This window comes from Phocoena sinus, chromosome 20 (genome assembly GCF_008692025.1).
Source record: "Phocoena sinus isolate mPhoSin1 chromosome 20, mPhoSin1.pri, whole genome shotgun sequence".
NCBI lineage: Eukaryota > Metazoa > Chordata > Mammalia > Artiodactyla > Phocoenidae > Phocoena > Phocoena sinus.
In genome coordinates, this window is record NC_045782.1 from 10,697,624 (window position 1) to 10,710,154 (window position 12,531).

Here is a 12,531-nt window from a genome sequence, read left to right on the forward strand (position 1 = left end):
CCGGGGGCCGAGCGTCAGGAGGTGGCGCCGGGGCTGAGCCGGCGCGGGGGAAGGATTCCGCAGGCTGAGCGGGCGGGACCCGAGAATACAAAGAGGCCTCAACGCGCAGCTCCCGGCCCGCCAGACATACAGAGGCATGAATGGGGACGGCAGGGCCAATCCGAGAGCAAGATTCACAGCCGCGGTCGCAGGGGCCAATCGGATCCCCGACGAGGCAGCGAGGCAGGGACGGAGCCAATCAGCTGTGAGGACAGGGCCAGGGGGCGGATCCGCGCGGTGTTTCAAATCCTCTGGATGGGTGAGGAGCAGCTGTGCTCGGCGTCTGGTGAGCGTTGGGCGCTGCTGGGTGAGTGCGGGCCGGGGCGTGGTAGGGCCTCTGTTAAGAAGGGACGGGAGGGGGGACCTCCCGTTAGGACGGACACATGTGGGGCTTCTGGGTATAGCCGGATGGACATTGGGGTGTCTGGTCAGCCCGCCAGAGCGCGTTGGGTCAGGGCGAACCCGTGAAAGAGCCGCTGGTCCTGCCCTGGACCAAGTGCTGAGGCTCGGTGACGGCCGGCCAGCCCTGACTGCCTCCCTCTCCGCCTGAGGCAGATAACGGAAAGGAGGCTGGGATGAAGAGACAGCTTGTTTCAGACACTCGCAGCACGGGACACATTGCTGACCGGCCTTGTTCAGCCTCTACCCTCTTCTGGTCCCTGCTGACCCCTCTTCCAGGAAGCATCCTCCTTCCTGCACCCACAGTTGCCAAGTGCCCCACCCCACGGGCCCCCATCCCATCTCTTCCCTCGGTACTCAGGGTGTCTTTGAAGCCTGGGAATGGGACCGTGGGGGGATGCCTTGCTGACCTCCCTTTGATCTCCTCTCCAGGGTCTGCTGGGCAGAACAGACTCTCGGCCAGGCAGATGGCTTCTCGGTGGCCGGCCATGGGGGCCTCCATGCGTCGGAGGTCCCTACAGAACCAGGGGCAGCTGGAGGAGAGCGAGGCCCTACAGCCTGCACTTGGCCACCCAGACACCTCCAGCGGGGCCCTGGACTCCCTGTGCAGACAGTTCCAAAGGAGGCTGCCCCTGAGAGCAGTCAGCCTCAACCTCAGGGCGGGCCCCTCCTGGAAGCCCCTGGAAACCCCACAGCCAGGACAGCAGGGTCTCCAGGCTGCAGCTCGCTCAGCTAAGAACGCCTTGGGTGCCGTGTCCCAGGTAATGTCGAACATGTCCAGGTATGGAGGGCATTCTTGATGCTGGATAATAGCTGCCCCCAAGGAGCCCCCAAGAATCTAGACTCTGTGAAGACAGGGCCTTTGATTTGTTCATTGCTGTGTCCCCAGCACTCCAAATAGTTGCTGGCACATAGCAGGTGCTCAACAGATAGCTGAATGAGTGAATGAAAGCAGTGTTGTGAAGAAACAGAGCCTCCTAAGACAAGATGATAGAGCTGTATTGCATTCAAGGGGCTAATGGTGGGGGAACACCAAAAAGAAGCTTAGTCAGTGAAGGCTTCCCGGAGGAGGTGATTCCGTGGAATTCGCCCAGGAAAAGGGGGAAGTATGAGGAGTGTACAAGGCAGGTGAAATAGTCCAGACCCAGGGCTGAGGGAGGGCAAGATGCTGAAGAGAACTGGCAGGAACTTAGTCCATGTATGGCCGGAGGACAGAGCGCAGCGTGGGACGTGAGAGGGGCTCGGTGCGCCGAACATGTTTAGATGCTCCCAAGAGCGACTGGGAGCCCTGGGAACCAGTGGGAAGAATTTGCAACATGGTGGGAATTGGGTCCGATTAGCATATTAGAACTTGTTCTTTAGCTACTTGATGAAAAGGGGGTTAGAAGAAGATTCGCCTCTGAGGGGGTCTGGGGGTCTGGCCTTGCAGAGGAGTGAGCAACTTCAAGAACTGCTCAGAAGATAGCTTTGAGAGGATTTGGTATCAGATGAGAGATGTGGGCAGGAAGAGGCCACGTGTGCTGGGGCTGACGGGTCCGTGGGCCTCCCAAGTGGCTGTGTCTCCAAACCTAGAGCTGGAGGTGTGGGGAGGTGTCACCTAGGAAGGACAGGAGCTGCGAGAGTGGACAGGCCTCCAAGGAGAGAACTGGGGGTGGGCAGGGCATCTCCTTGCTGAGTGGGAATCTGGAGGTTTGGGAGAGGGAAGCATTTCTGGACCCTTTGAGGAGAAGTCTCTGAGCCAAATGTCAGTCCCTGAGAAGGATCTCTGTGCAACAATGTGGACGGTAGATTAGAGTGAGGGAGACCAGAAGCCGGCAGAGAAATTATTTCATGGTATCCTGTGGGTAGACCTGCTCTCCTCTGGGCCTTCCCTTTGAGTCTGGGTCAGTCTGTCCCGAAAGAGGGTTTGGACTTAGACCAAACGCAGACTCCATGAGCCAGCGCGGTTCTGCTGCTGGCCGTGCACTCATCCCCAGGGGCCCTGAGCCGGGTCCTTGCCGTGGACCCATTCCACATGGACTCATCTGCAACCCTCACCTTGAGAGTAAAAGCTGCCTGGATTTGTAGGACCACCTGGTGGGCCGAAGTGTTGGGGGTATGGCCTGGGGACTCTGGGGTAGCTCACTCTTGGCTTGTCCGTGCTGACCTTTCCGTGTACCTGTCACAGAGAATCCAGGAGTCCTGCCAAAGTGGCACCAAGTGGCTGGTGGAAACCCAGGTGAAAGCCAGGAGGAGGAAGAGGGGGTCACAGAAGGGCAGTGGCCCCCCAGCTCGCAGCCCGAGCCACAGGAGCACCCGGCTATCAGTGGCTGCCCCTGCCCGCTCAAGCCTGGACCCCCGGGAGAGGGTGAATCGCCGCCTCTCCACCAAGATGGGCCCGCACGCCCACCCTCGGCGGCGGTCCAGGAGGGAGGCTGCCTTCCGGAGCCCCTACTCCTCGGCAGAGCCCCTCTGCTCCCCCAGGTACGTGCAGTAGTGCCTGCCCCGCAAACACTAACTGGGCCCTGGGGGCTGCTGAGCCCCTCCTGGGGCTACCTGGAGCCAGGGACACCCTGAGCGGAGTCACATCCGTGATCTGGCCCAGCTCTGCGCCCTGCTGGTGGGGGATCTGGGGAGGTCCTTCAGGGTCTTAGTTTCCCCATCTGCCAAAGGAAGAGGCGAGCTTAACTCTGGGAGTATCACAGTCACCCAAGCCTCCTAGGGAGCCCAAAAGCAAGTTTTGAAGCCATCTGGAGGGCTGAGGCTCACCTGTCTACAAGATCACCTGCCCTTGACCTTGTGGGCCTTGACCCAGCTTTTCTCTGCCATCTGCTCCAGGCTGCTCTGATGTCACTTCCTGGAATGGGGGTCTACGGTGGGTTCCCAGCCCGTGTGGGTCATCTGGGCCCATACACCAGGCCCAGTGCTGGATGGGAAGGGCTCCTGTCACAGGTTTCCAACTAATGACTGATATGTGTGGCTTTTCCTTCCGTTCAGCGAGTCTGACAGTGACCTAGAGCCCGTAGGGGCAGGAATCCAGCATCTCCAGAAGCTGTCCCAAGAGCTGGATGAGGCCATCATAGCCGAGGAGAGGTGAGCTGGTATACCATGCTTCAAAGGGACATGGCTGGGAGGGTCCGCCTTGAGCCAGCCACTTGTTTTTAGGCGGGCTCTGGCTCTGCCCTGCTGTGTGACCCTGGTCGTCCCTCTCCCTATCTGAGCCTCTGTCTCCTCCGCAACATGCCTCGATCTCCTCCTTGATGAAAGACCTAGATTGGGGTGGTGGTTAAGGACATACCCTGCATGTATGTGGCCCCCTGAGCCTTGGTCCCCCACATTTGTCCATCACATGTGGCCGGGTCCCTGGATCCTGAAAGACCCGCCCTTCCTCTGCCACTCCCCATGGCTCCTCTCGGCCCTGCCCGCCCACGGAACTGGGGAAAGCATCCTGGCTGCTGTGAAATGCCTGGTCTGTCTGCTTAGGACAGCGTCCCGGGGGCAGGGCCGGGGCCTGGAGCTGCCCTAACTGGGGGCCGTTTGTACGTGGCTGTGACGGCCTCTGAGGCGGGGCCCTGCCGGCTCTGACTACACGCTGAGTGGGCCATGTCCCCGCCACGTTGCCAGGTCTGCTCTTGTCTAGCTCAGGCGGGGAGGGTCCCTCAAAGCCTGCGGCACCCAGCGGCATCTGTCCCTCCTGCTTTCCCACCTCTAGTGGCGACATGACTGTTTCTCTCATTCATGACTGAGGACAGCGTCCTTCAGGTAACGCCCTCCTCCTAAGCATCTTTCTCTGTGCCTTCCCCCTCCCCCACCTCCTCCTCTTGCACGAGCCCATAGACATACTTGGAGGCACGTTAAAGAACTGAGTCTTTTTGGAAAAAGCCACAGAGCCAATGGGCCCCACAGAGCAGGAAGGCGCGAGTCTTCTGAGCTGCTTGGAGCCGGAGCTCCTGACCTCACGGGGCCCATCACTGATGGAGCAGAGCATACCGGGGCCCCAGGCAGCCGCAGCCACCTTCTAGCACCTCATTTCGGGGGGGCGGTCTATGGTGTCCCCGCCTCCCCTGGCTTCAGCACTGTGAGGGGCATGAAGGGAGCTCTGTCTTGCAGGAAGCAAGCCACAGCTGACCACCACGCCCTCACACCCAGGGTCCGCGCCTCCTGGGAGTTCCTGGAGGACCCAGGAGCTGGCAGTGCCCCTGGGCCGCGGCAAACAGGGACCGGACTAACAAGGGCCCAGGTGGAGGCTGCTCGGGGGTCTCTGCCCTTCCGCTCCAGCCACTTCCCCGCCCGCCAGTGACCACTTGCCGCAGTCCGCGAGTGACTCGGGGAGACCTCGGAGAGGCGGGGGGAACTGCTCATTCTACTCCCCTTTGGGACTTAGAAACTCATCCCACACGTGAGCTTTACAGTTGCTTCACTTGTGAAGTGCAGTGCAAGCACAAGGTAATATTTGAGAGCTCTGAGCTGTGTACCCAGGAGTAGGGTCTGCAAAGAGTCATCTCCTGTGTCACCAGCGCAGAGGCTCTTGGGAACCCAGATTCTAGCCCTGTTGCCCACAGCAGAGCCCCGGAAGAAGGGATGGGAGAAAGTTGCAGGCCCCAAGACCCTGAGTCCACAGGTACCTATTTACATTCTCAGCACAGGGCACCGTGGGAGTACAGGGAGAGGTAGCCCTGTTCAATAGCGATTTCCACCCTTTGTAAATTATTTAAGAAATCTGCTTTGTCATTTTATTCGAAAGAAACCAGTGTATGAGTTTCCTAGACAACACTGCTTTTTCATAATAAAGACTCTCTGTATCTGACATCTCTTCATTGTCACCCTACCCCCTGTGCCGCTCTGAGCAACAGGTCTGTGGTCTAGGGCCCGGCTTTGTCGCCCTCATCCACCCCGACTCCAAGCCAGCCTGCCCCCAGCTCAGGCGGAACATGAGCAACGGGAAGGGTCTCTCGGCTTAGTTCAGAGCAAAGCACATTTTAAAGGCAAATAAGGTTTTTATTTAAGTGACAACATTTGAGAGTTAAAAACCAGCTCACATCAAAATCAAGACCAGTTGTAAAAATCTTTTAACTCTGTAATGCTGTTTTCGTCTTGTTAGAAATCTGGTATTTTACATTTTCTTTTCTAACGGATTTTGTACAAGGCAGCCATGAGAAACAGATTAAACCTTTTCCACCACAGAACCATCCACCACAAATAATACTGAGAGTTACGTACTTAGGAACAGTCAGACGGACAAGATCAGACCGGCTGCCACCGCCGAGTAGACAAATAGAAAAGGACCGTGGGCTCTGAGGGTGGGAGTCCCCACGAGCAAGCCACCCTACCGTCCCAGCCCTCCTCGGTATCACCTGCCTCTCCTTGTGCCCGTGAGGGGGGCGGTCAAATTCCTGATTTTTTTTTTTCCCATCCACCCTGTTGATTTCTCAGCAAGGAGACAAGGACCCAGGCCAGGCCTCGCTGCTTGGACTTAACCCTACTTGGTCGGGGGGGCGGGGGTGGGGGAGGTTTCTTCTGGCTGAGCCAAAGAGAATAGGTTTCCAGAGCACTGGGCACCCAAACCCCCGGGGATTCGGCAGGAAAGTTGGTTATTTAAGGCGGGGTCAAGCTGAGGCTCCGCAGGCAGGGCGCCCCTCCCGGGCAGGGCTGCACCTGGGCTGGGTGGGCGAGTGTCCCCCACAAAACCGGCGCCACCTCGGGACCCACTTCCACCTGCCTCAGGGTCCGCCTTTCATTTAACAATCGGCACCACGTTTTGTCGGCAGGGCACTTCCGGGGCGTGGGTCTGAGCTCCAAAGCCGTCAAAGTACGGTTTAAAACCCATGAGTTCCAGCTTCCCCTCTTTCAGGGAGCCCACCCCACCCCACCCCAGTAACGTCTGGAATCCTGGGGTCCAAATATGTTGGTTTTCTGTGGCCCAGCACCCAGACTGGAGGGCCCTTTATCCAAATGCATGAAAGAGTCTTACTTTTTTTTTTTTTTTTTAATGTATCTGTTGCGGAGCCTAAGAGAGGAGTTGAGATCTTTAGAAAAATGCCATGAGGCCTGAAGAGCAGGCCCTGGCTACAGATGCACCCTGAACCCCCAACAGGGCGAAGGCAGGGGAGGCTGCAGGCAGGCCCTCTGTCGGGACAGCCGGCACCCCCCCACCCCAAACTAGGAAGAACAAACATGCCACGCAAGGAACAAGGAGCTTTGGTCAGGCGGGAAGATCTGTTTTCCAGCTCCTGGGGAGCAGGCACACGGAGCTGGAAGGATTCTCTAGAAAACAGCCAGACTGGGGGTCACAGAAGTACTCCAGGAGAGGCAGTGGCACCCCCTCCGGAGAACGACACAAGTTGCTTCTTTGTTTTTCTCCAACTTAACTGGAAGGACAAGAGCAAACAAACCACTGGCAGAGAAAGTGCACGTTGGTTACAGAGTTGCTGTGAAAGCAGTACTGAAACAAGTCGAGTCTGATCACTATACAGGGCTCCAAGTACACACATTCACACACACCCACCGAAGCTCCCAGAACGCTGTGTTCACCACATCTCACTGTACACCTTCAGCATCTGAGGTGCAGTTCGTCAGAGCCCCAAACCGGAGCTCCAGAAGGGAAGGGGTGCGGGCCCTCCTGCTGGGGCCCACGTCCCGGCTCCGATCCCCACAAGCACAGAACCCTGCTCCCGCGGACTCCAAATTCCTCAGGGTCCCTGCTCTCTCTTGCTCCCAGCCTGGGGTTCTCAGAAAAAAGGGCAGAGGGACTCTACCTGGGGGAGAAGTATCGCACGCTAATTATTTAATCACTTGAGAGCCACACATCAGTGGCTTCTGCAAAAAGGAGATGGAATTTCAGAGAAGCAGACTAACTCCGCCCAAGTGTACTGCCGCGTCTGCTTTGGAAAGGAGGGGAAGGACTGGAGTTGACGTGGCTGTGCCGTACGAGCTGCTGCTCGATGGACAGCCAAGAAGGATGAAATGTTAAAGGCGGGATGGGCCCGCTGCGAACCGCCAGGAGGCAGGACCAGAGAGGAAGCTGGGGGTGATCACCCCTCCCCAGCAGACTTGCCAGCAGCTCTGGGCCTGGGCGCAGAGGTGGCGCTGGAAGTGGAATGGGAGCTGGCAGGCTGGAGAAGACAGAGTTCCAGTGGAGAGCAGGGGTGGGGGCTGGGAGCCCGGAGCCGTCCAGCCCCAGCGGCGCGTCCAGTTTACCGGGTGATTCACAACAGCGGTGCCAGCAGCCCCCACCAGCAGCCGCCACTGGGGAGGACACTGGCCACATGGGACCTGCAAGAGGTAGACAGCAGAAGCGACACTGAGCTGACACAGGTGCCTGCTGGGTATACAGACATCTGGGCCTGGGCAGCCCGGCCCGTGACCCAGAGCCTCGGCTGCAAGAGCTGGATCAGCCTCAGTGACGGCCCGAAGGGCTCAGAGGCAGCCCGGGTAGCCCAACACAGCAGGTGTGGGTCTGGGCCAGGGAGCAGGGGGAGTGCAGGAGACCAACGCCTGGGCCAGGGGCTCAGCAGGAGGAAGGCCTGGGCAGAATTTGAGGGGCCCCAGGAGAGCCAAGCCCTGCCAACCTCAGGGGATGACCCAAGAGGAGGTTACGGGCACCAAACCAAGCTGAGTGGCAGGGGGAAGGGAAGAGAACACAACAGTTTGAGCCAAAATTACATGAACCCCCGGAGCTCTGGGACCTCAGCTGTTACGCCTTCCAGGAGCCAAAGGGAGAAATCCCTCTGAGCAGAGCTGGAGAGGGGGAGCCCGACCAGTGCCCTTGGGGAATGTCGCTGTCCCTGGGACACCAGGTTTGGACCTCAGTGCAAAGCAAACCTCTCTATGGAGCAGGGACCCCTTCCCAGCAACCCCCCAGAGGGGCTTCCTTTGAAGTGGTGGGGCAATGGTGGCTCCCTCCTGCCCACCCCCTGCCCCAGCCCCTCTCTTAGTCTGCAAGGAAGGTATAGATCACTGGGCACTCAGAGGGGCTCTGAGGGGCTCTTAGGCCTGAAAAGCCTCAGAAGGCAGAAGTGCAGGACAACCTAGGAGTCAAAAACTCCCACCAACCTCAGCTCGGGAGACCCCTCCAGTTACAGAAGGAAGGCAGGGCTCAGAGAGGGCAAGCAACAGGCTCAAGGGCTCACAGCCAGCCCGGCTAGGCCAGAACCCGGGGCCACAGCCTCACACGGGAGGGCACCAGGCGGGACTCCGGGAAGAGGCATAACTGTCCTCAAGGGCCACGGGAGAAAGGTGAGGAGACAAGAGGGGACAATGGACAGCTGCAGGAGGACAGACCGTCAGCACCAGACCCCGCCCCCCCAAGGGCCGTGGGCAAACGACTCAAACAGAGGATGAGCCCAGGGGACATCCTCTCACTCCCAGAACGTGGCCACTTTGCCACAGGAGAGCCAGGCCCAAGATGGTGACCCGGGACGCCACACGGAGGGCGGGCACAAATGCCACTCGACCCTCCAGCAGGCAGCCAGGAAGCTGTACCTGCCAGCGGCTGTTGGTCCCTGGTCTGGGGGCTCCTCCCGTTAGGGCCTGCCTAGCATCGCTGTGGAAGCCTCAGGAACTCAGAAAGATGGTCGACTTTGTCAAACACTCCGGCTCCAGGCAGGCCTGCCCCCGGGATTACACAAACATCCACCCTAGCTGGGGCTTGCGTTGCAGGCGTGATGGGGCAGCAGCGACCGCACTGAGACCCCTGGATCTCACCCCTTCGCAGCCCAGGGAGCCCCCCAAGGCCAGGCAGGGTCCTGCCCCCCTCGCTGGTCGGACACTGCTGGACAGACACGGGAGGGAAAAAGCAGGAAAAGGCCTGTGTCTGCCGGGGAGAAGGCAGCCCGCTGGGGCCCCCCTGCTCTGCACGCAGCCTGGCCCTCAGGGCACCGACTCGAACTTGGGGGGCCCGCGCGCCCAGCTGAGCGCGGGCAGGGGCCGCTCGTGGTCCTTGTCGGACTCGGGCTGGCTCTGGGCCCGCTCGGGCTTGGGGTTGGTGGGCGGGTCGGGCTGCTGCACCGACAGGGTCCGGCGCAGGTGATTGCGCTTCCGCAGGAACTCGGGCTGCGCGTGGAGGCCGAAGCTGCCCTTGCGTAGCATCATACGCGAGCTGTTCTTCTTGGGCCGCGAGCGGTGGCCGGCCTCCAGCGCGGCCAAGTGCGTGGCGTAGCCCTCGCTCAGGAACTGCGGAGGGGACAGGCGTCAGGCCAGAGGGGCAGGCGGGCCGCGGTCCTGCCCTTCCCCACACCCCAACATCGCCCTCTCCCCGGAACACCCAGCTGCTCCAGGACCCGGGGAGCTCGTGACCCGTCAATGCTCCCTGCCCGGCTTTGGGCAACTGAGCGCTTCTGTCTGTACCCCCGGGTCACGCCAGAGTTCCCTGGATTCCTGATGGGGCGAAGCTCCCATCCTTGTCACTTTCACTAAAATCCCCCAAAGGTAAGTCTCTCTCTCCCCTCCTCCAGCTCCTACCGCACGGAACCTCGTTATTTTCTGGCCCCCGCAGCTGCCCTTCTTGCCAGTCTCTCTCCCTAGGTCCTCAGAGGCTTTGCTACTCAAAGTGTGGGCCGTGGATCACAGCAGCATCAGCACGACCTGGACCCTTGACGGGTAGAATGTCAGGCCCCAGCCCAGGCCTGGGAATCTGAATCTGCGTTTAAACGAGGTCTCCAGGTGATCCGTGTGCACCTCAGAGTTGAGAAGCCCTGCTCTAACGGTCCCCACTCTCAGGTCCCACCATCTCTGCCCCTCCACCTGCCGGTCACTTTCAGGCACCTCCCACTCCACGTGGCCCCAAGAGGTCATCGCCTTCCATTCAGTCGCCTGCTTTTCAACCCCAGTAACGGTACCACCCACCTGGTCACCCAGGTCAGAAACCGGGCGTCATCTGTGACTTTCCCTTTCTCTCGACTCATGCATCCCATCCCTTCGTCACCAAATCCAATGCATCCTGCCTTGGAAGTGCCTCTCAGGCCCTTGGCCTTCTCTGCCCTGCCACCGCCCTGCCACTGCTTCCCTCCCCTCTCCCCTTCCCCTGATCCGCCTTCCACCTGCAGCCTGACGGATCTCTCTGAATCACAAACTCATCACAAACTCACTCCAGAGCCGTAGAGTCCCAGCTTGTCAAGACACACAGGCCATCCAGGACCCGCTGCTCCAGCCCCCTCTCCCTTTCCCTCCCACATCACACTCGGCCAAGCTGAGTCACTTGCAGTTCCCATAATATACATGTGCTCTGCTGTCTCCTGACCGTGGCTTTTGCTGCTGCCTCTCTCACAAAGGCTCCTCCAACCTCAGGCCCTTCCTGGATAATTCCTTCAAACTCCCAGAAACCAACCTTTTCCCTGAGTCCGGCTTAGCTGCTCCTCTCTGGGACCCCACAGTTCTCTGTGCTCCCTGTCATTCACTATGGCTCCTGCCACACTGCACTGTCACTGTCTGCTAAGTTTTCCATCTCCCCCACTAGACTGGATGACATGACATCCGACTGCACCGTGGGTCTCCCCTGTACCCAGCGCAGGGCCTGGCCCAAAGCAGGCACCCAGTCGTGTTTGTGGAAGGAAGGAAGGAAAGAAGGAAGGAAGGAAGGAAGGAAGGAAAGAACAAATGACTGAATGAGCAAACAATGGAATAAACCTCCTCCTCCCCTCTCCCCTTTTGTTGGTTCCACCCCCCTCACCCCCCAACCCCCAGCCCCACCTCTACCCACCTGGCACTGGGTTTGATACTTCTTGGTGGGCCGGCCCACAATGAAGATCTGGGAGGGTGGCAGGCCTAGCACACTGTAGACGGAGATGTCCTTCGTGGAGCCGTAGGCCGCACTGATTTTGATGAAGCACTGAAACACAGGGCAGCTGATGGAGGGAGAGGGGGCCCAGCGCATCCCCACAGAGGACTCCTAGATGTCCCCCCGGGGAGCACTGCTGGGGGACCCTTTATCTGCACACTGATAGACTCCAAGTCATGGGACCACCCTGCATCAGGAACCACCCCCTGCAGTGGCCTCCCCTCCTGCCCCACCCTCTGCACCGAAAGCCTGATATGGGCTCCACCTGTGAATCACAGCCCCACCATTTGCTGACCCCACGTGAGGAACGCGACCCGTAGGTTACGAACAGTGGGGCAAAGTGCTCCTCTGTGGACAGGAAATTGAGTGCCAAGTTGACACAATCCAGGGCCAGGACTGGAGGCCAGTTCTGTCCTGCCAATTCTGCCCTCTGGTTCTCCTGCCTGTCCGTGCCTTTTTCTCCACGCCACGACTACCACCTGGATTCTGGTCTTCTGTCTCTTACTTGGGCAACAGCCTCCCAACTGGCCTTCCTGCCCCTCGTTTCTCCCGCCAATCTGTTCTCCATACAGCTGCCAAAACGATCTTTCTTCCACCCAAATTAGACACGGCCACTCCCCTGCCTGAAGCTTTTCCATGGCTCACCATTACCCTCAGCAGAGAGTTCATGGTCTTGCCCAGTTTCTAAGGTTTTCACGGCCTGCCCAGCCCAGGCCCCTGATCGCTTCTGGGACCTCAGCCCCCAGTTGACCTGAATCTGATCCAGCACATGCCCCCATCCTGCATACCTGCAGCTCTTTCCTACCTCAGTGCCTTTGCACATGCTGTTTCTTTGGCCACCGGACAAACTCATACTCATGCTTTAAGACTCAGCTCAGAAGTTACCACCTCCTAGAAGCCTTCCCTGGCCTCTCCAGACAAAGCTAGGTCCTTTCTCCTCTGTTTTCCCAAAGGGTCTTTTCTAATCACCCACCAGTTAACTGTCAATTTCCATGTTTTTCTTCCTGTAGATCAGGGATTGGCAGACTCTTTTGGTGAAAGACCAGATACTAAATATTTTAGGCTTTGCACTCTGTTGCAACTACTCAACTATTCCATTGTAGCTGAAAAGCAGCCATAAACAACCCGTAAGCAAATGAGCATGGCTGTGTTCCAGTAATACTTTATTTATGGACATGGAAATTTGAGTTTCATATAATTTTCACATGTCATGAAACCTTATTCTTCTTTTGATTTTCTTCCCCCAACCATGTAAGAGAATTAAAACCATTCTTAGCTCACAAGTCATATAAAAACCACGGGCCGGATTCAGCCCCTGGGCCATGATTTGTCAACCCCGG

At 58.6% G+C, this 12,531-nt stretch overlaps 2 protein-coding genes across 5 annotated transcripts in view; one reads left to right on the forward strand and one right to left on the reverse strand.

The window, feature by feature from the left end:
* Window positions 1-213: 213 nt before the first annotated feature.
* On the forward strand, window positions 214-5,222 carry PIMREG (PICALM interacting mitotic regulator). 4 transcript variants are annotated; one of them, XM_032615054.1, is made up of 6 exons: window positions 214-346; window positions 871-1,199; window positions 2,606-2,901; window positions 3,415-3,510; window positions 4,130-4,179; window positions 4,528-5,222. In XM_032615054.1, the coding sequence occupies exons 1-5, from the start codon at window positions 295-297 to the stop codon at window positions 4,161-4,163; spliced, it is 807 nt and encodes a 268-aa protein (XP_032470945.1). In that variant the 5' UTR covers window positions 214-294; the 3' UTR covers window positions 4,164-4,179; window positions 4,528-5,222. The 4 variants fall into 4 exon arrangements, with proteins under 4 accessions (XP_032470945.1, XP_032470944.1, XP_032470946.1 ...); XM_032615053.1 differs by having other exon boundaries at window positions 4,567-5,222; XM_032615055.1 differs by having other exon boundaries at window positions 4,042-5,222.
* Window positions 5,223-5,394: 172 nt separating this feature from the next.
* Window positions 5,395-12,531, reverse strand: part of PITPNM3 (PITPNM family member 3) — a 92,520-nt gene continuing 85,383 nt past the window's right edge. Inside the window, 2 exon segments of the mRNA XM_032617816.1 lie at window positions 5,395-9,588; window positions 11,114-11,242. Of these exon segments, the coding sequence (XP_032473707.1) occupies window positions 9,286-9,588; window positions 11,114-11,242 (432 nt within the window). The 3' untranslated portion in view covers window positions 5,395-9,285.